This window comes from Lepisosteus platostomus, chromosome 10, assembly GCF_059453375.1.
Source record: "Lepisosteus platostomus isolate fLepPlt1 chromosome 10, fLepPlt1.hap1, whole genome shotgun sequence".
Lineage (NCBI taxonomy): Eukaryota > Metazoa > Chordata > Actinopteri > Semionotiformes > Lepisosteidae > Lepisosteus > Lepisosteus platostomus.
In genome coordinates this window covers 53,190,235-53,215,398 of record NC_142620.1, presented here as the reverse complement: position 1 = coordinate 53,215,398, position 25,164 = coordinate 53,190,235, and the positions used below count along the sequence as shown (strand labels likewise).

The 25,164-nt window shown below is 43.7% G+C and overlaps 1 protein-coding gene across 1 annotated transcript; it reads right to left on the bottom strand.

Annotated features, from left to right (window-relative positions):
- Positions 1-415: 415 nt before the first annotated feature.
- Positions 416-23,925, bottom strand: tmtops3a (teleost multiple tissue opsin 3a). The gene is made up of 4 exons (XM_088597220.1): positions 23,251-23,925; positions 15,207-15,535; positions 4,502-4,735; positions 416-963 (listed from the first exon to the last, which is right to left on the bottom strand). The coding sequence occupies exons 1-4, from the start codon at positions 23,627-23,629 to the stop codon at positions 739-741; spliced, it is 1,167 nt and encodes a 388-aa protein (XP_088453346.1). The 5' UTR covers positions 23,630-23,925; the 3' UTR covers positions 416-738.
- Between the last annotated feature and the right edge of the window lie 1,239 nt (positions 23,926-25,164).

Sequence of the window (25,164 nt, the reverse complement as noted above, 5' to 3'; positions counted from 1 at the left end):
GGGCTAGTTTTCCCCAGAAGCCAATTAATCTGCCCGCATATCTTTGGATTGTGGGAGGAAATCGGAGCACCCGGAGGAAACCCACATGAAGCTGGGGAGAACATGCAAACTCCACACAGACAGCACCCCAGGTCAGGAATCGAACTGGGGGCCCCATCACCACGAGGCAGAAATGCTGACCTCCGCCTGTGCCTCTCTCTCATGTGCTTCCCTTTGTATAATCACGGGTTAGTCCCGTTTCGCCCGAAATGTCACCCTCATCTCTGTCTTCCCTTCTGCTTACTTTAATAAATGCAGCGGTTCTGTATGATTAAAAATAGCTCTGCTGGCAAGATTTCACTGACACTTCCCAGTCAGCCCAGCTGTGTGCTCCAGCTGGGACATGAACCTGAAATCAAAACGCACAGCCGACGTGTGACTTTCGGCCACGGGTTTTTGTTTGAAAAAATGTAGAAATATAGAAATTTTAGGAAATGTTGATGACAATTAGCAGCTTACAATGGTCTTACAATACATGAAAGTCTGTTCCACCAGTCAGACCTCACGCCAGTACTTGATGGACGTGATGCACAGTCTTCCCTTTTGCAAGCTGTTCACTATAGTGCCTTCCTGCGGAGGTGTAGGGGGCTGTCTGGGCCGACTGCAGCATGGTGCTTCCTGCAAGCTGACCTGTGGACGCCGAGACAGCCTGTCCGCAGCTCTGGCCGAGATCCGCTCCGAGCCAGTTCCTCCGGGGGGTCAGGGGGAGTAGTGCGCCCACAGAACCAGGGGGCGTCCGTCCCGGTGCAGGGTGGACAGCTCGGTCGGGGGGGGCTTGAGACGGCCGCAGGGCAGGCGGGGGGTCAGCATGGACAAGGGGATGCTGTTGCCGTGGTGATCGTCGCTGGGGTGCGAGGCGGTGCAGGTGTGGGCGGGCTGAGGCTCGGAGCCACACTTCACAAAGGCAATGAAGCACCTGTAGAACTGACGAGACACGGGGACGTTAATCAAGCTGCCAGCGGAACAGGGTCTGTCTTTCTGAAGGGGTTACAGCTAAATCTGAAAACGGCTAACAGAATCTGGCTCGCCAGTTAGTTAGGTTCAGTTATTCCACTAAGCTGACTTATCTTTTTTTAGTTTTGCTTCTCCCTCTGTCACCTTGGAGAAGTTTGAGGATCTGGTACAGCATCTTCTTGTTGTGCCTACTTGTAGAGCTGTGAGCTGAGCTGGTGAGTGCAAATAAAGAGCCTTTTCATTTCAGAGTACAGATCCTGCATCCTCTTTCTCCTGAGCCCATGTAAGTACTGTGCTTTCGAGTGCTACTGCATACAGTGCCAAAATAAAGGTCAGTGAACCCCCTTTATATTTACATGAATTGCAATATCTTGTCCCGACCCTGTATACAGCTCAGGACAGGTTAGTGGAAACCTGCCATGTCGCACTCAAAGGAGATATCGGAGGACCTCAGAAAAAGACTAGTTTATGCTCATCAGTCTGTAGAGGGTTTGAAAACCATTTCTAAACATCAGAGACCCCGTCTGTCCACAGTCAGACAGACAGGGGGGAAATGGAGAATATCCAAGCCCATGGTGGTTCCGCCCAGGACAGGACCTCTTGGGGAGAGCCACACAGGACGTCACAAGGGCCATAGAGTAGGAGCTGCCAGCTGGATTGATCTACAGCTAATGCCAGTGTTCATGCCTGCCGTGGGGAAAGACTGAACAGGAATGGTTTTCATTGGAGGGTAGCCAGGAAGAAGCCAATCCAGGCTAAAGGGGACATTGCCATCCGTCTCAAATGGACAATGCGCAAGACTCCTGGAGGAGAGTTCCCATTGGCCATAATGAGAAAGGCGTTGTGAGGGGAAAAAGCCAAGGAAGAACCTGCTCCCAACCGTCCAGCACGGCGGGGGGGTGTTTGGGTTTGGGGTGACCTTGGACGGCCGCCCACTGTTGACAGAACCACGAATGGAGCAAATTCCAGAGGAGGACTTCCGGCCATCCATCCGTCAGCTGAAGCTGCGCTTTAAGTGGCTCGTGCAGCAGGACAGCGACCCTGAACACACGGGCAGCCCTCCTGGCGTTGAGCCCGATCGGCCGAGTCAAAGTCCAGACCTGAACCCCACAGGAATGTCATGTCTTCCTGCAAGGAAGCCCTCCAATGTCACCACCCTGAGGCGGTTCTGTGAGGAAGAATGTAGCAAGCTTCCCAAAAGCCGATGCAAGAGACTGAGAAACAGCTTCAGGAGACATACAGTTGAAGTCTTTGATGCTCAAGGAGCTGCGACCAGTTACTGAATCTAGGGTTCATATACCTATTCACATGAGGATTTTTACTGTTGGATCATTTTGTTAAATAATCCAGTTAAATGTTATGTTTTTGTGTTATATGTTTAATGAGGGTGTTTTCCTCTTTTATTAAGATGTTCACTTATATCTAATTACATCTTTGGTGTAAAATATGTGAGAATACCTACTAGAGTGTTCACAGACTTTTTCTCAGCACTGTATACACACTATTTATATCTCTTCTGGTTTTAACTGTGGTCAGCATCTGAAAGCTAGCTAGACTTAAAAAATAGCCATTGTGCCTAACACAGATCCTTTCTTATTAATTTATATAATCACTTATGCCCTGTGATAAGCTTTTTCATTAGCCCTGGGGATGCCTTTGCGTATCATAGGCCTTCCAATCAATCAAAGCATTGGCACAGTTTCAACAGCTGCACCAAAACCCTCAAACAGTTTCTACAGCTCGGTTTATAATGCAGTTCCAACTTTCTGAAAGCTTACAAATGGTTGTTCTGTCCTCCTTAATCCAACCTGCAGCCTTAGGCTCTGTAGGCAAAGCTGATACCTTTATCTGCATTATGTCCTTTTTTTGGCTGCAACTATAGGAATTGTGCCGGGAGACTGGGGAGATGTCAATAGCAGGAAGGAAGCCCATTTAACAAAACAAAGCTTTGGCACAAGTAAAGCAAACACAGCAGATGCATGTAGACAGTTGTTATACACTTTCTTGTTATCTCAACTGGCACAACTCCACCCTGTTTTTGATTGATGACATTAGTAAAAATTTCTGAACCTTTTAATCGGTGCATATTGCCGAGCAGCAAGTGATCGATTCACAGCCCGGCTCTCTCTCGCACTCTCATCTCAGAATGAACGCTCACAGCACTTTCTTTTTGCTTCTGCCTTCACAGCCAGCAGCTTGGTCTTCTCTGCAGGGGCCACATATTAACGCATATAATCCTCTAATGAGCTGTCTCAACAAAAGGCTGATTGGCTGTAACCGTGGCTAAGATGTCATTTGTCTTGTGAGAATAAAGGTGAGAGGAAGAGAAATTATCAAAGGCTTACGTTTTTTTTTTTAATGAATAAGGAACAAAAAACCTCTATGTGTATCGTTTATATACTGTATGTGATCTTTAATTTCACCCTGCAAGGACTTCTGAGATAACAAATGAAGTATTTTTACCTTTTAACATGGAGTTTTCTTTACTTCTTCCTTTGTAAGCCTCAAACACGGCTCCCCTCTCTAACATTCACATTTGCACGAGCGCATGTGGATTCAGAAACAATAACGCAGAGTGAGTCAAAACAACCTGCACTTGAGCTGCACTCCAGTAGGAGGCATGTCTAATTATCTACACAACAAGGCCTGCATGTGCTACAGACAGCTGAGGGCTGCATCCAGGCTTGCCTTTTGTCTATTTTTCAAAACAGAAATAATTACATCGATGCGAAGCACCACGATGATGGGGAGAAGATGGCTTTGTGTTATGCTTTAGTAATTTATATTTTGACTGCTGCCCACCTCCAGGTTGCCTGTGTGATAATGGAACTGAAATTAGCTATGAAATTGTGCTGTGCAGGTGTCACTCCTGCTACATTAATAATTGACTCCAAGCCTACTGTGACACGCTGAAGTCCTAGACAGACTCATCCAAAACTGTTTCTAATTGCCAAAATACAGTGAGTCCCAGTCCCTGTCCTCAAAGTGCAAATCTCTAGGGCTCATTTGCCTGTATGTGGTGTTTGTATTGCTGATTAAGAACACTAACCAGCAGTGTGACGCTGAAAAAACATTGACTGTACCTCCAGATGCATGCAGAGCTAGGGACACATTGGTCTATGTGTTTTGTTCATTTCAATCATTTTCCTGCTGTTTCCTTTTTCACTTATGATTTCTGCACAGCACCAAGGTAAAAGTACGGTACAGTGAATTAATGGAAAAATGGAATTGTATGATAAAGCTTAAAGACAACATAGAACAAACCTAAAAAGTAAGCACACACAACCTATATAGTTTCAGAGGTTGTGGGTTATCAAACTCTTTTGAAGCTGAGTGTGTTTTTTAACAACTAGAAACAACCCGTAAAAGTCGTGGTAAAGCTGAGTAAAATTGGAAACGGAACCATCCAGGTTAAAACTGCAGGTCTACCGTAGAGATCTGCCGCAGCGAAGTCATGGTCAGCAGCAGGGGCTGCTGGGATACTGGGGGTGTGCCCTCTGGGACTCACCTGGTTGTTCATGAGGATGTAGATGATGGGGTTGAACACAGTGCTGCTCTTGGCCAGGATGGAGGGGACGATGCTGGCTGTGGGCGTGACAAGGTCGGCCCTGCCAAAGGTGGCGATGAGCGCCATGATCCCGTAGGGCATCCAACACAGCAGGTAGCAGGAGACCATGGACACCACCATGACCAGGATGTGGTTCTCACGCCGCTGCGCTGTTGTCAGGTTAATCTTGGCCACCTGCAGCAGCGCGGGGAGACAGGGCTGTCAGTAAGAGGGGCATGGGGCAGAACACACAAGTTAGAAAAAAACAGCTCGTTTAAAGCACATCTCCACCTGATACATTGAAGACATTTAAACATGAACAGTATTGCAGGTACAGGAGGAAAACCAGGGCATTCTTTGTTACGCACAATACGCTAGATGGTTTCTGTGGATCAACTAATTCTCAATGGTCCTTCAATGTCACTCGGATGGTTCAGATGGTTTCTTCTGGTGCCCTCACGCCTTTCTGCAGACAGATGACAAATCACTGCTCGTTTCAGCTCGGTGAATTACTGCAGGGTGAGAACACAGCACATGCTGATGTCTCGGGTCCATAGATTACAGTTGCCATCAGCCTGGCTTGCTTTCCTGCTGCCTTCTCCCTTTGAAATCCACCCTTTTTGCATTTCGCCTCTCTCGACAGCGACATTCCCATTCTCTCCTTCAATTCCTAACCTTTTTACTCCGATTTTACAGTGTGACATCTTCTTGTACTGTACTGTATATGGGGATAACAAAACACTGAAATAAAGATGTTCAGATGCTCAGTGTTTGGTATTTGAAGAGATAATATAAATTGGCCAAACTAACTTAATGGTGAATCAGTAGAGTTAAGCTAGTTATCCTGTCAGTATACTTTTGGACTGCGGAAGGACACCAGAGCACCTGGAGGAGACCATAAGAACACAGGGAGAATACACAGACTCCACACAGAGAGCACACCAGGTCTGGAATTGAACCCAGGACCCCAGCACTGCGAGACTGCCCTCAGGTCTTACCATTTCTGTAAAAGAGTCGTTAATTAGAGATCACTAAAAAGTCCAATTGTGTCTGTCATTTATTATTAATTACAGGGAAAATGGAACTGTGCAGATGGGCTTGCACTTTCTATAATAAAATGAGTTTTATAAGCAAGCTCTTTGGAATTCTTAAACTTACGTGAGAGGATTGCCAGACATGGTTATCTGAAAGTACAGATAGTAGCAGAGACTAAATGTGTTCTGTTTTGGTAAATTGCTTGTTGCATAATTAAAAGCTTCATTGACTGAAGACTTTCTGGTGCAAAATGATATACATTTCACGTGTCAAACAAAATCAAAGGGTAATTGATTAGCCTTTTGCAGTATTAAGGTCAGTCTGCTTTTTTTTTAAAGTGATGTGTTGAGTATGGGAGTTAACTTTAAAGCCTGATTTCAACTGTGTTTGAATAATGACATCAATTTCATCCCGGTCTGGGAGCCTGCAGTGACTTTTTTATCCTTCTGGAGTCCAATTTGTATTCGGTATCTACAGGGTCATCAGCTTTTGGCAGATTTCGTTAAAGTTAAGGTGATTGATAACTCAGGACAGTACCGTGGCTTTCAATCTTAGAGTGAATTACATTTACACTGTGCTGAAGGAGCTAAAGAGCACATTGAAGCAGAGGGTGAGCTGGCGTTTTTACCATGGCAATAGCAGCTGAGGTCTCTTTCCATTTCATTCAATTTCAAAGAATTAAATAGTCTTAATAGCAATCTTTCAATAATGTCATTTTGTGCATCCTGAGATGAAAACTGGGGCTTCACACTGGAACGAACCCCGAGATGTGTTTTTCAGTTTGATGTTACACCCAACCTCTAGTTATTTAAATCTCCATTCATCTAAGGATTTGATTTTAAAAATAAATGGAAGGCTGTGTAACAGAAGGTCTTGTAGGTACAGCATGATGTGCTTTGGTTTCCCACTGGAGTAGGTCTCAAATCTGACCGGCTGTGGATTAGCATTTGAATACTGTGTCCAGTGGTGCTGACCCGACCACCTGACCTTATCTTCCCCCCAGACGTTCACCTCTGACATCATCAGGTCAAAGAGTGGCTCATTGCTTCCTGTGGCTCTTTTGTTTTTTTGTTTTTCCTATTAGGTGGATGGTCTATCAGGAATTGTCTCTCATTCAGACATATCTTCGGGTGTTATGAGAGGGGTTTAAGTGTTTGTGTAGACATCTCATTTTCCTCTTTGAGATGCTGTGAGGGAAGCAATAAAAAGGCAAACAGAATGTACTGTTCTGTTTCAACTGTCCAAGGCACTAGTAAGACCTCATCTGGGAGTCTGTATTCAATACTGTATTTAGTTTCGGACACCAAGACACAGAAAAAGATATTGCTGCCCTGGAATCAAGAGTGCAGAGTGGAGCAGCTGTACTGTAAAATACTGCACATCCATGGACTCATTAAGACATAGTCTGCAGTGATCGGCTGCAAGAATGAAACCTGTTTAGTCTTGAAAGAAAAAGTACAAGGGCACCTGAATCATGTTTTTATTGTCCTCAAAGACGGTGACAGAAGCATCCCAGTGGATGCCTTCCGAATCGGCAGTAAAACAGGAATTAGGGGCCACTAGCAGAAACTGCTGTATGTATTTAAAAATTAGAAAATAGGGCAGTGCTGTATGCAAAGAGTGGTGGGAGCCTTGAACAAGCTGCCCAACTATGTTCCCCAAGCCTAGACCACTGCTCCCTTCAAGAAACAGCTGGATGAGATCCTCAGGTCAATTAGTTACTGAAGCTCCCTATCAATTAGCCTCTCTCCTTTGAGACCGTTCTAGAGGTCTTGGTGTTTAAACTACAATCAGGGCTGCTATATTTCCCCCGCACTGTCCCCTTGTCACCAATGCAGGAATTTCTTTTAGGTTTTTCCTGTGTTAGTTTTCCGTATACAAAATTGTTTCCAATTAGGCACAAGGCACAATTAGTGCGATATATAAAGCAACATAGGTGATCATTAAGACTACCAGAGACCTCCTATTTTTAATTTATTTATTTATTTATTTATTTATTATTATTATTATTATTATTATTATTATTATTATTATTGTATTTTATTATTATTATTGCAGTTTATTATTGTAATCAGAAATCCATGGTTGACCTAAAAAATGCAAACGTTCCATTAAAAAGCAATGCAGGAATGTTTTGTTGGCCAGGTATTGGTATTTCTGGTGTTTGGGGGATTCACTATCCAAACTCATTTAGATGCTGAACCTGCAATCGTCTTGTGATTTCCATCTGCGGGCCTGGTGGGTCTGCATCTGGCGTGGGAGGATGTGTTCCTGCCTGTGTTGTAGGGATAAGGTTTATGGAAATGCTTACTTTGAAGTGGAGTAATAGGAAAATGTGACTAGTGCTCGGTTCTGCCCGTGGACAGGGGTTCTGCTAGTGGGGGGAAGGTAGCTGGGAAAGTGTGTGATACCTCTGGGGAAAGGGTCACAGCAGGGGGCATGCCCTGTGAGCCCCTTCAAAGCAACAGCAGGGAGATGAGCCAATAAAATATACAGTATAATGTCATTGTATACTCTGCTCTTTGCTTCTGCCTGACTTCCGTTTTGAGTCATGCTACTATATGTACAGCCTTATTGATGTCTCTTTCATATTGTTCTTCCAGGGATGGATATTTTCCTTGTGTGACTGGTATTTAGTAACACTTCAAATCAGGGGTTACAAACGCCGTTTAGAAATGTTTTATATGTCTTTCAGGTATTAACACAGGGGCCTGAATGCGATTATAACCAATCTCTTCTGCAGTAAAATGGCGTGTGATCAGTCTCTAACCCTAGAATTACACTATAGGAAAGGATAATAAATCATATTTTTTAAAAATTTCTAAAGCATTATGGAAGAAACAAAGACTCACACCCTTAACCCTTACAATAGGGTTATTCATAAAAATAAGTTTCTTTCTTCCATAATGCTTTAGAAATATTTTAAAAGACAATTTATTATCCTTTTATAGAATGTAATTCTACAGTACCTAAACTGACGTGTGCCCCAGATATTCCAGAGTGTCATTTAACTCCAGCGCCCTGAATCAGGATCTAAGGTTCTCCACAGAATACATGTGTATAGAATCTGCAGTCGAATCTTCAACCCAACCCCTTTTCTCCTTCTCCTTGTCGTAAGATTTAGTTCTGGTTAGTTGTAAGTAAGGCTCATTACGAGACGAAAGCACCAAGAACCAAGGTGCAAGATAATAACTGCAAGAATGAATGATATATGCATTTAAAAATGCATATATATATATATAAGACTGCATTTTCAGCAGACAATGTGATTATTCTGTAAGGCAAGTGTGAGTGTTCATTTCAGGATTGAGACTCGAAGAGGATGAAAAAACTATCATGATCATGCTAGTCAAAGAGAGAGCTCAGGGCTGAGTGTCAGGTCAGGAAAGTTTATCACTGATGTACAGGCATCAGTTTGCAATCCTCAGATTATTGCTCACGTAACCGATGATTTTACACTATGTTAAAGTAGCGTAATGTGGCATTTGCCTGTTGTCTTAGTAATGTACTTGTAGGTAATACAGGTGTCCTGTTACACAAGCACCTGTGCATGTAAAGGACCATTTTAAATTTGCTTTCTATTTCCAGTGAGGGACAAGCAATCATTGTGATAATGGAATGAAAATAAGTAAAAGCCATGTTTAAAAGCTGACAAACAATAGACAGAGAATTTCACAAAGAAACCTAAGATTACTATTTTTATACCTTATTCTGGCAGCTTCAAGCACAGGTTAATGAATTAAGGAACGGTAAGCAGGTGAATTGTCATGAAGCAGCAAGTAGGGCTGGAGAGACAGAGGGAGAAGGAAGGTGGTGTGGGAGGTGTTCGTAAAGATGCCTTTTTATTTCTTTGAAAAAAGAACCTGTTTTGTTAGAGGAATAATCAGTCAGCACTTGAGGACTTAATAGGCTGGGTACACTAGCATGGGAAAAGACAGTGTGTATAAAAATACTCCCCAAGCATAGCAAGGAAATGAGTCAGAGGTGCGAGAGAGTTCAAGAAGCAGTGAGGTCAGTGAGAGGCACATTGTTCCTCCAGTCAGGGCTAGCTCTCCTGTTTGGCCCTATGGAGTCTGCTGTGTTTCAGCTGGTGAAATGGCTCTGCTGGTGAGCGTTTCCCATGGTTCCTGGGAGAGCTGGGTGCTTGTAGCACCTCTCATCTTGTGAATACTAAAGTACTTCATTGTTCTTTTTTTTTTACCTAGCGATTTGTTTATTCGTTGTTTCCCAACAGCAGAAACACAGCGCACACCCTGCTGCTGCAGCCCTACTTTTCCGAGTTTGGCTCAGCTGCTTCCGCGTGTCTGATCTGCCTTTTCATTTCCGACATGAAAACAGAAAGTCATGAAGAACAGCAGTATGTGATCGAAGGTAATAAAAAAAAGCCATTCGATTTTCATAAAAATTTCATAATGGCATTTTCAGTACCTTGTGACTAAAAATAAATTTGCAGCTTGCAGCCCTGATGCACAGAGCTGTCATCAGACTTCTCCAGATTGGGAGACAAAGAATGTGGCAGCAAGCAAAAAGAGTGTTTTGCTGCATGTGAAGACACATAATAATTCAGTGTTAACATGGATCTCTGAATGATATGATTATGTATAATGTCTCTCTTCTAGTGTCTGATGTCCTTGATGAACAGCGAGGGTTCTTGAGGCAAAATCAACCCAGTGAGTCTGACTTGCCTGGGTGCATCTCAGCCACTGTCTCAGACAGTTAGTCTTGGCTTTTGTCTTAATGTCTTTGTGTGGGGACATTACAGATCAACAAGTGTCCTGTTCAGGTTTGTTTCTGCAAAGCTCAAACCATCTATAGCTTCTTCCTATGGAAACACAGGACTCCGCAGTTAAACCTGCTTAGCAGTGTGCAGCCTCATCTATGGAAGCAGGAAGGAAGTGTTGATACACCAGAAACCTTGACATGCTGAGATCAAAGAGCCATGGACTGACGCATGACATTTAAACATGCTTTTCTACAAAGTGCATTTTCAAAAAGTTGAGAGTTCAAAAACAGTACGAATAACTCATGTGTGGAATCTTAGACAAAATTAGATAAATTGAGAGCTGTTAGCCTTTGTTAAATACAAACAACGATAAATAGGCAGGCTTTATTAGAGTATAAGAAGGCTAAAAAGCCCAAACTGTGTGTTATTTCTTTCTGTCTGCTTTTCAGCGTTGAGTTAACCTTTACCTGTTCCTTTGTGCCAGCTCACACTGATGCAGTACCACACTCAAATCTCAATAAGTTAGAATGGATATTACAGAGTTAATATAAGGCTCAGGATGTTTTAACAGGGAGTATCCCTTAAAAAAGTGAAGCAAAGATTTTTTGGACCCTAAACTTGAAAGAGAAAAGATTTGTTTTTTTTTCCTTCGGGAAGAGAATTGTTTATATTTGCTGTCTGATATTTAATTGTGTGCAGAGGCTACAGTGGCAGTACAGAGTGAAAAAAAATAGTTATTTAATTTTTGTTAAATTTGTTAAGTTATTTAGCATTTAATGAAAATATAGCATCCATTGAATTTATTTTTCTAACATCCACTTCAGGTGTGAATTTCATCAGTTTTAAAATTAAGCACAAATTAACGCCTGCGTAGAAAAAAACCTTTAGAGACCAGCCAGCAGCTGGGCTGCTTGCTTAGAACGAAAGCAGTTGTATTAGACCTTTCCCTCAGATGAGCTGAAAACCTCCTGTAGGAAATGAGACGCTTACACAACAGTAACAGTCACCAATAGTAACAGACATGTTCCAGATTCTAAAAATACTCCAATGATTCATTCATGAAACAGGGCAAGAAATTAACGCTGCCAGGCCACAGATTGGGATTCTAATTAAATATTCTTTCATTTTGCTCACGTTATGTAATCTTTCACAGGCGAAGATGAGTCACGAATCTGAGAGGGTTACTAACCTGCTGAACATTTAACCTGCCTCCCTGGAATGGATTCCTGTTTTATTTCCACAGAGAGAGACCAGTGGAAGGAAGAAGTAAATATAGACTTTGCTGGTCTCCTGCTGTCACTCTCATTTTCAACTTAGATAAAAGTGCAAAAAAGAGACAGAGGTTTCTTTTTTGTTGTTGTTGTTGTTGATTTCAAGAGCGTCATTATTTCCACTGCAAAAGTGAACTAAATGTTTGAGCGGTTTAGTTATTTTGTCCATGTGCTTGCATGCTGCTGTGGTATCATATTTGATAGTATCTGCTGGATAAGCTTAATTATGATAGCCAGAAAAGGCATCCAGCAAAATGTCATGCAGGAGTTTCATGCTAGAGTCTTTTGAATGTCTTGAAATCCATGTTTAATGGCTCATTTGGGCACATGAGACTGCCATTTTTAGCACTAATAGCATTTTGGGAAGGCAGCCCCCACCTGCTTTCACTTTGAACCCCACAGGTAAATGACTGGAAAAGATTGGATTCCTTATGACAGTAGCCAGTTTCCTGTGCTACCATGAGGTGTAATTAAACGCCTGGAGAGAGTAAATGTGATGCATATGGGTGCGTACTGTATGTGGTGCTGTCAGAGTTTATATAAACATACAGTGCTGTGCAGTAGACTTAGGCACGTCGAGGGACAATAATGTATGTACGTGTTACCTAGCTAATACTAATACTAGCTCCACTAGTATTTCCAAGTATTACATCAACTTTATTAATTGATTCATTTGATGAATTATTTATTAAATGTATTAATTAGATATTAATACATTAATAGAGGTTCACTTGGGCAAGAAGAGATCAATCTTGTGATTTTGCAATCTTTAAGTCACATTGATCGGAATATTCAAAAATGTGATCACAGTGACTCAAGGTAGACTAGACTGTATGTGAGAATCCATCGCGTTTACTACATCTACTTGACTTATTGTCAGGTTTTCAAGAGTTCAATTAAGGGTTCAATTCCATAATTAAGCTGGGCTGAAACAAACGTCAGCAGGTGAGTGGGCCTCCAGGCCCAGGACAGGGCGCCCCTGTCCTTAAACACAGAACACACCAATTTTTGGGGGGGTTGGTTGTCTTCTGCTGGTCAGAGGGCCCTGGAGCAGTGAAAACAAACATGAGGCTTCCTCCACCACAAAGCTGCTGTTGTCTTGTCATCAGTTTGAATCCAGGCTTAGAGATGTTAATGTTACAGTAAGCGCGGTTCTTTAAAAGGCTCAACGCGCACTGTTCCACCTGACCCTCAGGGTGCTCTCCGCTAGATTTAATCTCAATTCGTTTACGTCGTGGGGCACCCTGGCAGCCACCTCTCTTCTTCAGAGATGGGAGGTGGTCACAGGCAGGTCGGGTTTGCAAGTGAACTTCCATTCTTTAAAAATAATTTCGTTTTTGATTTACACACAGCTGGCAGATTGTATCTCAGCGGTGTTTTTTTTTTTTAAACCAGCTGGGAACATTTTATTGAAGAGCTTTCTTTTATTTTAAATCAACAGAAAAAGAACCAAAACTGTTTTATTAAACTTGCAAATCAGTATTGGGATAGCTCCCTAAATACTGCCGACAAGCAAAAATATAAAACAGCATTTGTATGTTTTATTAATTTTGTTGCACACTGGTAGAATATTGCCAACATTGCATTATATGTGAAAAATGAGTGAAGACATCTTTTTAATTATTTAAAGAGCCTTGGGATCCATTGCCCTAAATGATCCATAACTTTCATGTGCCAAACAATAAATGCATATGAAAACTTCAGAATATTTACAAAAATGTATTATGGGTAGGTCAATATTTTCAAGCTTCTATTTTCCCAATTTTTGTTGCCCGTTTCTTTCCTGCTGACAAGGCTATATCAGGGATTTGCCAGGGAGAGAAATGAAGGAACAAGAATGCCATATTCCAGATAGGAGCTGCTGGAAGAGAGGCAGATGTCAAAATCTCAGCAGGACCAGCAAATCAGTCTGCAAGCTGTAGCGAACAGAGCTACATAATCTCCAGGGAAATTAGCTGGCGAAAAGGTGTTGTGGTTTAGAAAACAAGATTCTTAAACAAATTCTTTCCATGTCCTTGTTGGGCAAGATAGGGGCTTTTCTATTATCTTCAACCCACCCTGACAGGCAAACACTTCAGGAACATACACTGTGCTGGGAAGCTATGAATGCATGCCTGAACTCCAGAGAGACTAAGTGTGTCTGTGGATGGCTCTCAGAGAATGCTCATCCCAAGTGTGTAGCTGATCAGCATTGTTTAGGGAAGTGGTGCCTAATAGGTTTTTATAGATTATTATGCTGCAGCTGTGTTGGCAGCTCTATCTAAAATCCTCTTTAATGTGCAAGAACAGCAGGGGTGAAGGACTCGCTGCACTTCAAGTGCAATATATCGCTAGCAGTCTTCGAACCCCCATGGTGTTTATATCTGGACACAGTAAGCAGGAGTGTGCTGGGCTCTGATCTCGCAAGCATACAGGTATGAAATTGATACAAACAGCCAGGGGATCATGGGAATGCAGAAGGCTCTCCTGTTTACCATGTCCACAAATAAACACAGAGGGTCTCCATCACTGCTGTAGCACAATCGAATCGGCAGCAGGCCTATCTCATGTGGCATTGAGGGGTGTGCTCATAGCGCTTGATTAACCGAAAAGTTAAAAAAAATAAGCTGCAACTCTAGAGTCAGATCAAGTGTGACATGATGCAAAGAGAATATTTTTTAAAGTGTCGCTCCTTTCTTTTTGTCGTTGATGTTTTTTCTGTTCCTTCCCTAACTACCTTGGCATTTGCATACAGCTGTGGGTTACTCCGGAGCTCCTTGGTTTGAGACGTGGGTAATTTCTGCTCCATATGCAGAGCCTGGGCAGAATATGTATTCGGCTTATTGCCTTTTCCAACTGAGTCTGAATTTCAAAAACCGGAGCCGTTATGTTTCATATTTCCAAAACAATCTTCTGTGAAAACAGAAAACAGATACACACATTCCAGTCTGCTAGGCAAGCCAAAAGATTACTCATTCAAAATGAGCTGCCCACAGAGAATTTTGAATAGCTGCTAAATGCCCATTGCTGCATCATCAGAAAGACTTCATTCAGCTTTTCGATGAAATGAGCTTGTGATTGATCTGACTGGAGAACCAGTGCATGGAGATTATGAATGCGTACAACATAACATCTACCAGTCAAGCCTTTTGTAAAACCGGATCCACAAATTGTGCAAATAACCCACACCGTGCCCTACAGCAATTTGTTATTGACATGTTTGTTTGTAAACATTTGCTGGGAAGGAGCCACTACGAGATTAGATTTGATTGAAAAACCTCAACACCCTATACCATTAGTCATTAATGGCTCAAAAGGATACTGCAAGGGGCATGAAAGACAGCTTTGAAACTGGGGAGACAAAGCGGATCTCTTCCTCGAAAGAACTGCTTGCGGCAGAATGGAAGGAGAGAGCTGCAGTTATAAGGAAAGCTTGAAAGGCATGTTGCACAAGCCTATCTATACGTCCAGTGTCTGCCAGCATACTTCTTTAACAGAATCATCTCTCATTTCTCACTGTTGCAGCGGTAGTGGCGAGCACTCGCATGCTCGCATGTGCACTGCGTTGCAGGGAACCTGACCTCAGTGTGCTGAATCAGCTGGTCGCGCGCTGCTCATGTGTCACGCACTGCAGGGGCTGGAAACCCGCCAATCTTACCCCTCGGATGGCAATGAGGATCTTGCTGTAGCAGAACACCATGAGCATCAGGGGCAGCAGCAGGCAGAAGACGAACAGGCAGACCACGTAGGACACGTTGCTGAGGGAGCGAAGGTGCCACTGCACCGAGCAGGTGGTCCCGGGACCCTCCGGCCCGTAGCTGCTCCAGCCCAGGAAGGGGGGGAGGGTCCAGACCAGGGAGTAGAGCCAGGAGCCAGCGATGCAGAGCCAGGCCTTCCGGTAGTCTCTCACGTCAGCCTTGGTGGAGCGCAGCACAGTGACATAGCGCTCGTAGGACAGGAGGGACAGAGACACCAGAGACACGATTCCTGTGCAGGGGAGGGGACAGAGGGGGCAGCATGTGAGGAACACAGGCCCTGTCCACGGTCCAGACGACACGTCCTCGCACACGTCCCCCTGTCGATGTCCACACAGTGAGGGAAGGAACGGGGGTGAGACACGGGGGCAGGAGGAGGACATGCAGAGTAGAACTTTCCCATCTGCAGCTTGCATTATATTTAATGCATTTTTCATTTTAATATCACAACGTAGCTGCTCTCAATCAAAGTGGACCTCAGTTCAGTGTGCTAGACAGTGTGCTATCTATTCAGAAATTCTCTTTATCAGTCTTCACCAGATTTTACATTTGCTGCTGGCCCTTTGGTGCCAGGACTACGAAAGCCTCTGGTTTCATTGGAATTCACTGCCTGTTCTGATTCTGGCTTTGTTTCATGAAAGCGGTTTGTTTCATTTAGGTCGTTGTATAATTTCGCTTTTAAGCTCTCTTTTAACTATGTCTTTCATTAGCTGCTCCATATGATAGATAATTAGGTTGCTGTCTTTATTAAAGATTCATGCCCCTGTTTTTGTCCCCTTTTGAGTTTGAGAATCGTAAGGCGCTCTGAGGCATCTTCAGAAACAGCGCCTCAGAGTCAGACATCAGCCCGGCTTGCAGTTTGAGCCACTCACTGAAGGATGGTTTTTTATGACCTTTTCACAGTGCTCTCACCTGGCGGGCTGATCCTTGTAGTGAGAAGCTGTGTCCCTGAGGGTCTCTTTCTGAAGCAGAGGAACCCAGCTCTGGTCCTCAGGGCTGCTGTCCAGCAGGGTTTACAGGTCTGTTCTAATCTAAAGTCTTTGCAGGAACAAGGAGAGGCTTCAGCTTGTCCAGTTAAGTCACTAATGAGTCCAATTAGTCAATTAAGGGTTTAGGTGAGAAAAAAACCAGAAGAAATCCCTGTGGCTCTCCAGAGTTGTGCACTACTCCTTTAAAGAAAATAATTTATTATTTTCTGTGGTCTCCCTGTAAGCTGCTTATTATTTTCTTCACTTTATTATTTTTTCCATTAAGCATGCTTACATCTAATCTTTATAAGGTAGTAAGTGTCAGGACTGTGCGCCAGGGGTGTCTAACCTTGGACCTGGAAAAATCAGTCTTATCACCTGTTTGTAAAATTGTACATTATTGATGAGTTAAGCAAGTTATCTGTTCAAATTAGGAGACCTCCTGTCCTTGAGGGCCGAAGTGTATTTCAATTTTAGTCCCAAATGATCTCTACTTATTTCACTAATCACATGCTTAAGTGATCACATTGAAACTGTTCCACATTTAGAAATTGGCCAATTAATGCTCTCCAGGAGGAAGGTGAGAGACCACTAATTTAAACACTGATCATCAACAACATCCAAAACGTAGTACTGGCAAAAGAGAAGGAAAATTAAAATATATTATTCAGTACTGTCACCTGGCTTTACCTATCTGCTTTAAAATCAAGGCTGTCGAATATTTGTGCCTGCATGTTCTGTATATCAATGAATATTATCTTCAGCTGAATTTTTAAAGGGAAACTGCAGTCCCAAATTCCTCTGACCAGTTATTAACACTAAGTAACAAAATAAATTCATTGACATTATACTTATTGTATGTTGTTGTGTGTTCTTTTGATATATTTACACCCCATCTAAAACGTGTGTCCTCTACAAAAGGGTAGAGACCCACCAGGAAATCACACATACAGTACGTTTCTGAATGAGAACCAGCACCAGAGGCCAGCAGAGAAGGGTCTTTCTCCGTTTCGACATCCCTGACCACAGCTGTGCCTCCTGGGAGGAAACATTTGGAATGAGAGGTGAAGAAAAACAGTGGAAACACTGGAAAACAGTGACCCAGACTCAGCAAACATCCTCCTATCCAGCACAGTGGAGTGGTAGCGAGTGATACTGCCTTTGAGTTAGTTATGGACTGGGGAGACTTCTGTGGGGACCCTGCATGTTCTGCCCGGGTCCATGTGGGTTTTCTTGGGGGGGCTCCAGTTTCCCCAGACGTCTGAAAGATCTGGTGGCTAGATTAGTTGGTTTCGTTGTTGGTTTAAATTGCCTGTGTGTGTGTGTGCCCTGCAGTGGACTGGCGTCCTGTCTAAGCCCTTTACTGCCGGAATATATTCTAAATTGCTGCAACTCCTACCAGGATTCCCGATGACGAATGTGTGGAAAATCCGTGCCGTTTTAAAATTAGCTAACACAAAGCTGGATTCCCCAGGTTTACCTTTTCTATTTTTCTTTTGGCTTTCATTTACTTAAGAGTCTGTTAGTTCTTCATCCCTCAGTTCAAGGGCGATTTCCTTTCTAACACAAGTCTTTCCATTACAAATCCACAGCCGATGTTGTTCAAAGTCACAGGAATCGGCTGCAGCTCTCTTCAGCAAACCCCTGTGTAGTGTAATGCCTGTTTTGCTATGCTCTAGGCAGCATTTGTTTCTGAGTGTGTGTTGTAATGGGCTTCAGAAAAGCAGGACATTGCCATGGAACGTGTAAAAGGATGCCTTCATAAGCCTGTTTCACTTCCATCCCTTTGCAGCCTTTTGCTCTGCTAGGAATGTCAGCTCTCCTTCAATTAATCCCTGAGATGCCACAGCGAGGAAATTCAAGAGATGCCCTTGACTGCTCCAGTTTCCACTTGAAGCAATTACTGCACTTCAGCAAACAGTACTGTCGCAACACAGAGCCTTAACAACATTGAAAGCAGGCAGGTGAATACGTTATGATGTGAAAAAAATAAAGCTACAAAACAATGCAATAGATCTAATGTAGTTTCACAGAAAATAAGGACATTTCAGCAGAACTGTTCAGAATATCTGCTTCAGATCCAGCAGCTCACGAAAGCCCAGTATTCTGCGAGTTAACTGTATGTAAGTCATTATTTTGGCCTTAAAACAAATTGTTACAGTTTTGCAGACTTGCAATAGAAAGAACACAACTATTTTCTGTCCATGCTGTGAAGAGGAGATGGTCAAAACAGATGTTATTTTTGACCACATTGGAAACTGTCACTCCTCATCGCATAGTCAGAAGATGGGTTTCAGATCTTCATTCGGTCTCTACAGAAGACAGGATTGAAGTGCTCTTTTTTAACAACTTTTTTTTTACAACACCTGAACCCTGACTGGTGTCGCTAAAGCCCAGTGCAGACTACACATTTACAAATGAAGTGACCAACGCCCACCATGAACTCACGAGATCAGGAAATAAATGCTGATTGCAATATGCTCATTAAACCCCTTTCCTTCACTCAGGTTCAGCACAATGAGTATAAAAGACGCTTTTGCAAATGATACAGTGATGTTTGCCAGAGATCATGTTCTTCATTCGGTTATTATCACTTGTTCACAAGCAGGTTCAGGACGTTCTGAGCACTGTGCCATGCAAACACCTACTCAGATAATTTAATCTCACTCTGCATCCTGCCACTTTCTAGAGCTCAGAACATTTGAACAGTCCACAGGGGAAATATCAGTTAATTAAATTAACAAAACTGGGTGTTATTTTTTTCCTTTCCTCTAGACACAATCCTCTTGAACAGCAGTCATGCTGTGATATTGTAGGTGCTTTGTTCCAGCCTGCAAACAGGAAAAAGACAAGGACACTCAGCAGCCTGAAGCAGTATCTAGCTAGGAAACCCCACTGTAAATAACAGCTTCTGCATTCTAATCACTACAGAGAAATTAGTTTGACAGACTCTTAATACGAAGTTGTAAGATTCCACCGATAACACATGGATGTATACTTGTATACAGTATGTGTGTTTAGTAATGTCGAGTATATACTGTAATTAACAGGGCTACAGCTCATTGTTTAATTCTGGTTCTGCAGAGACATTTGCACTCATTAGTAAAATAGCTTTGCTGCTGCACTACTCAAAACGGTGAACAAACGGCTTCTGTTGACATGTGGGCTTGGGAAAAATGCATATTCCGCATTTCCTGTTTATTTCTCTACCCTCTACCAGAGTGGAAATTAAGACCTAGCTGGGGTTCAGAATTTACACCAAGGGAGTTAATGAATGCTGTGTAATGGAGTTACTATATAGGTAATAAATACATGGCATATTTGTCATCACAGAAAATTGTCCATTTACATTTTTTTCAGAAAACATGATCTGTGATATCCCACATGTGGAAATATTTACGTTCTATCTTTAAAACAAAATGCATTAATCACTGTTGCTGCAAACTTAAACCAGCATGAGCTGTAATCAACAGACATTCTGCTCAACAGTGCAATCTGATTCCTTTTTGAGAAATAAGAAAAAATGTGTTTATTTTTCTGAGCATTGAAAAGACTGAGAAGAGGGAAGGCAGAAGTATTTTCTGTCTACGCTGTCCCATGTGATAATCAATGTAGGTGATTATCTGGTGCATGTTGCAACCACCCACTCTTGATCAAATCCTCCAGAACAGCTCTTAGCACTGAATGATCATTCTTTCCAAGAGCTAGTGATAACTGGCTACTGTGATGTGCCAGCTATCACTGGTTTAAAGATTTAGCAAGAAGTCCCTTATAAGAATTGGGATTACATCTCGCATTCTTCTTCAATGAGCTTAGTAAAACAAAACATTCATGGACATCTTGACATTTCAAATTAATTTTCAAGTACACTCACCCCCTCTTAGTCAGGGTAAACATTATGGAAAATGTAGTTTGCATGTTTGGACAATGTTTGAGAAATATTTTGTGTCTTAATTGATATTGAGCAAGAATTGCTTTACTAGACAATTAAAAGTCTTGTAATAAACTCCTAAGAAAAGCTAATAGGCTATGTGTCTGGTGGGATGTATAATACAGTAATGGCAAAACTTAGCTGGATATCTCACATAATTCACACACATATCTCTAAGATAAACTGGGCTATTTTTGGCATTCCGTCTTCAGTTCCATTCTTTTGACGGTTTTTGGAGAATTAGAAATTGTTCACAAAAATCACAATATTTAAAATGATACCAAAAACAAAAAAAAAACAACATAAAAATCCACAGATGTACGAAACACACTCTCTGCTCTGGATTCGTAGGACCAGGAATTATAAAAAGAAAGGAGTGTGAAGCATTCTCTCAGAATATAAAAGCAGTCTAACTTTATTTTTCAAAACACAGTAGAATGTCCAACGTCTTGGTCAGCAGCCTGACTCTCATTAATAATATATACATAGAATCCAGTAAATTACATTAAATTCAATTATCTGAAGGTTTGTATATCTGGAGGTTGGTGTGCTTCTTGATATTTCATATTTTCCAAAGGTGAGCTCTGGGTCTTACATTTCCTGTTTTTTAATAAGCAAAAAAGTCGCTTCTTAATTAACAGTGGCTACAATCTAGTCCACAGAACCCTCTTCCACATGACTGGCTTGTAGTGGCGGAGATTCTCTCCTGCTAAAGGCAGCCTTATTAAGATACACAACTGCCTCAGGAAAGCCTGCATCTCACGTCTCAGGATTATAAAGAAACGGACCTTAAGTACAATTTGAGATTGCCTAGATGAAGCAAAAACCTAAAGAATCAGCCTTTTTTGCATAGCGCTGCTGAGGCACTATTTCATGCACTCTCTCTCTCATCGCTCTCCCTCTGTGTGAGATGCTTGATGTTGTAATCTCAGCGCTACAGATCCTGTCAATTCTGTCAGTTTCCTGACTTTTTACACTCCGGATTGCCACATGTTGTTTCTGCTTTCGTGTTGTGCTGCCTGGCTCAACCTGGCCCCCATCTCCCCCCCCCCTGCAGGCGCACACGCAGGACTCACAGGGTACAAAGCGGGGCGCCCTGGCTCTCAGCTCTGCTTCATTAGCGGGGAGCCATCATTTTGGGCTCCTTCAGCTGGAAAGACAAAGGGAACCTCGTGCTCGCTCCGACTGACAGGCTGCTCCATAGATATCGCTCCCCTCCCTGTAAATTTTCCTCTTTTCCTGAGCGTCACCTGTTTTTGTACAGCACAAGATCTCTGCCTGTGTTCATCCAGATCGACCAAGCCCCCCCTGCTCTGATGATCTCACTGTCCTTTTCCACAGTATACTACGGTGGCAATGGGGCGCTCCATCAGAGGAACAGGAGGTACTGGGAGTAGTGGTCGGGCTACAGGGTGAGTCCTGCCTGCTTGCCACGCAGGTTCGGCTGTCCCTGTCAGCGCCGGCCCCTGCACTGTTCATTCTATTGCGTGTATTTAGCAGACAGTCCAGTGCTGTCTAGTCTAGACTTGACGAGTCTGCACCCTAAATGCCAAAACTGTCATTCTTTCCTCCCTCTATGCACTGTGCGGATTATCTTTGCATTTCTTTCTGTCAATTGTCACTTCCCACGATTTAAATATCTCAGCAAGCTCAGTCCCGCCCCCTTTTCAGAGCTCTTAGCGCCTGGCACGGTGAACCTTCTGCGTGGAGCTTGCATGTCATTCTTTCTTATTGTTGTTTTTTCTCCCCAGCGTTGGGTGTAATAGGCAGTTCGGTTTTGTGCGTGTGTCTGTGGTCACTGAATTGTGCGTGTGCGCCTTGCAGTGGCCTGGCATGCTGTCAAGCCAAAAACACACCGTCAGCTGCCTCGTCCCTTACCAGGAAGAAGTGGCTTTCTGATGGCCGGTCTGCCTTGCCCTCGCTGCCACCTCTCCTCTCCCCGCCGTGTCTGATCTTCAGGCTGACAGCCTGCTTTCAGCTGCCTCCTGATTTCGAGCGCAAATCGCCAAGTTGGAAAGGACCAGCGGTGAGAGTTTGAGGGGAAAAAAAACGCCTGGGGGACTGGGGGGTGGCGGTGGAGTTGGGGTCTCAGGTGCAGCAGGGCGCTCGGCCGTGCACGAGCTGGGAACTGAACCCCGGGGTGAGCGCGCGCCTCAAGGGGACAAGGGGACAAGGCGCTTCAAAATTCAAAAAAAATCTTCGCAGCTCAGAGATTTCGGGACCCCCGTGGAGACAGACTCTGATGTCTGGCGGGAGTCAGATGCAATTCTCTTCACCAGAGTAGCGTGAGAGCGCTATCCAGATTGAGTGATTTGAAGTGATTTACGTGGTAAATATTTACTCTTTTTTTGTTTTGCCAGAAGCATCAGGATAAAAAAAAAAAACATGAGACCCCGCAGATGGGGACTATAACGCGTCGCTCACTTGCGTCCCCCGCCCGTAACTCCTCGGGTGAGAGGATAAACCCAGCTCTCCTGAAAGTTAATTAAACTCGGCGTGAGCGCGGGATACGATCGCAAAGCCTCGACCGAGGAAATCGCAGGCACCTAGCAGTATCTCCCGAACTTCATCTGCAGTAGCTAATTTTGTAGCACTTATTTTTGTCTTCACCTGAAGCGCATTTCCACGCAGAGAGTCGGGCGAAACGAACTGGCGGCGTCGCTTAATCTGTCGGACTGAGGTCTGACTCATGCGAACCCCCAATCTAGAACAAACCCCATCAGGGCAGGAGCGAGCATTTGCCAATATATGTATCTTTATAAAGATAGATTTTTTTAAAGGAAAAAAAGGGTCATAATCTAGTAATTAAAGTACACAAAGTGTTACCTCTCTTTACGCACGGACTTTTCAGAGCCTCCGCAGCGTTGGAACTAATTGGCTGGTAATATTCATCGCGTTGCACTTCGGCCAAGCCTGCAAGTCTGCCCGAAACTTTCTGCCCCGTTCTGCCAGCGCAGTGGCAACCTCTTACACACGAAACCGTTGATTTTTTTTAAATGCAAACGGGCTGCGCGGGCACAACCCGTCAGCGAATTAAAGTGAGCTTACCGAAGAGTGAATTGGCGAACCCGTACCACTTGCAGCCCAGGTGCCCAATGAGCCACCTGCCGCGGAGGCTGGCGGCGAAGCTGAAGGGGGTCCCGAACACGCACACCAGCATGTCGCTGGCGCTGATGTTCAGCAGAATCAGGTTGATCGGAGTCCGGACCGCCTCAAACTTGGCGAAGATGACGAGGACCAGCAGGTTGTTCAGGAACCCCAGCACGAAAATCAGTCCCAGGAAGACGGCCACCACCGTGTGGCCAGCCCGGCTCAGGGTCGGCGGCTCCTCGGGCGCCAGGCCGGCCCGCGAGCTGGTGTTGGCGGTCAGGATGAGCACGGGGCTGTCACTGGTGCTGAAGTTCAGAGCCCCCCGCGGGACGACCATGTCAGCTGCGGTTCGCGAGAGCCGGGCGGGCAACGGGGCTGGGGGAAGGAAAGGGAGACGCTCGTACACACACACACACAATTACACACGCGTGTGCACGGAGGCGCTCCGGCTGGTGCGCGTGTGCTCTGCAGCCCACTCGCTCATTCTCTGCTTCTCTTCCAACTCCTGGAGTTAGTTTCTCTCATGCTGCTAAAAAAAACACCTGCACGTAACGCGGGTGGGTTAGCGAATGCCTGCTAATGAAAGAGAGCTCAAGCCCATTCTCTCACTTCGGCGTTTATTTAGATGGTTGATTACAATAAGCCGCCCGATACGGGCAGATTGCGTCAGGAGTGTGGGAGCCCCTTGTTTGATACGGTTAGAAACCCTGAGCACAGAAGCACTTGTGTTTGTCAACGACTTCTAAGCAAAGGGGAGTTTCAGGAGACTTTCACTATATCTTTAGCATAAAATGCATTAAATAGTACCTGTATGTATGAGATAAGAGCGCCAGCAGAATGCCGGTGAAGGATTTTTAAGGTTGCAGTTCAGTTAAATGTTCAATGCGGTGCTGTTTTCCGAATTGTCATCAAACTATTTCGCATTGCCCTTGGATTTAAAATATAATAAACTTACAAATGAAAAACTGAGCATACTGTATGATGAAAGTGATGTTTATGTTCATCACCGAACTCGTCAAGGTCTAAAGATCTAGGGGAACCAGGGAAATGGTTTAATGGCGAGTATGATCAGGTACAGTAGCTTGTTGTTTTCGTGCTCCTAAAAGGATTTTGAGCGTGGCAGATTACGGATGCGCAGATTTGTGGAAATGATCGAGAGAGAAGCAGAGGTGTAGCTTTTTAACAATGCATGTAACAAAAGATGCGTAACGAAATCTAGACATCAGCAATCTGTTCTAACACACGGTGCTGCCCAGACAGATGTTATAAAGTCTGTTTTTTTGCGCTTTTCTCGTTTGAACCAGTTTACGTTCAGCCTCAGAGAGCTTTTCTAACCACAGAAAAGACATATAAACCAAGATGTCTATTGCAAAGTGAAGACCACTACTTTTTGCCTAACCAGAAGCACAGACAAAATTCTGATGAACTTTTAACCATCCATAACTCTTACACAGACTCTATGTGGACTGGACATTCAACTACTTCATGAAATGATTGCATTTATATAGAACCTTCTTATCCCACAGAATCTGAATGCAAGTTACAAATACAAGAGGGCCCCCCTGTCCACCAGCACAGTGTAGCCCCTCATACCGTATACTGTCACATACTGTAGCAGTCGTTCTGCACAACAGATCAGGGGGAGAAGTTTGAAATTCCGTCACCATTTGAATTCAGGGGGATCTTCAGGGAGGTCAGATTGTACAAGCCCAGACTAGACATTAACTACTCTTTCAAAAAGTGTCAAGGGACATTTGATGACATGAATTATTAAGGGCCCCCGTTTAACATTGCAGCACCTCCCCCAGCCAAGTGTCCCCTATCACCATACTGAAGCACTTGATTGGACATTCTGGTCCAGAGGTGTGATCG

Excerpts from the sequence above, each read along its gene's own strand:
- tmtops3a (XM_088597220.1), bottom strand. The coding sequence starts at position 23,629 with ATGGTCGTCCCGCGGGGGGCTCTGAACTTCAGCACCAGTGACAGCCCC. Across the intron at positions 15,536-23,250 it reads GTTCGCCAATTCACTCTTCG|GAATCGTGTCTCTGGTGTCT; the intron begins GTAAGCTCACTT and ends TCCCCTGCACAG. Across the intron at positions 4,736-15,206 it reads TCCTCATTGCCATCCGAGGG|GTGGCCAAGATTAACCTGAC; the intron begins GTAAGATTGGCG and ends GCGCTGCTGCAG.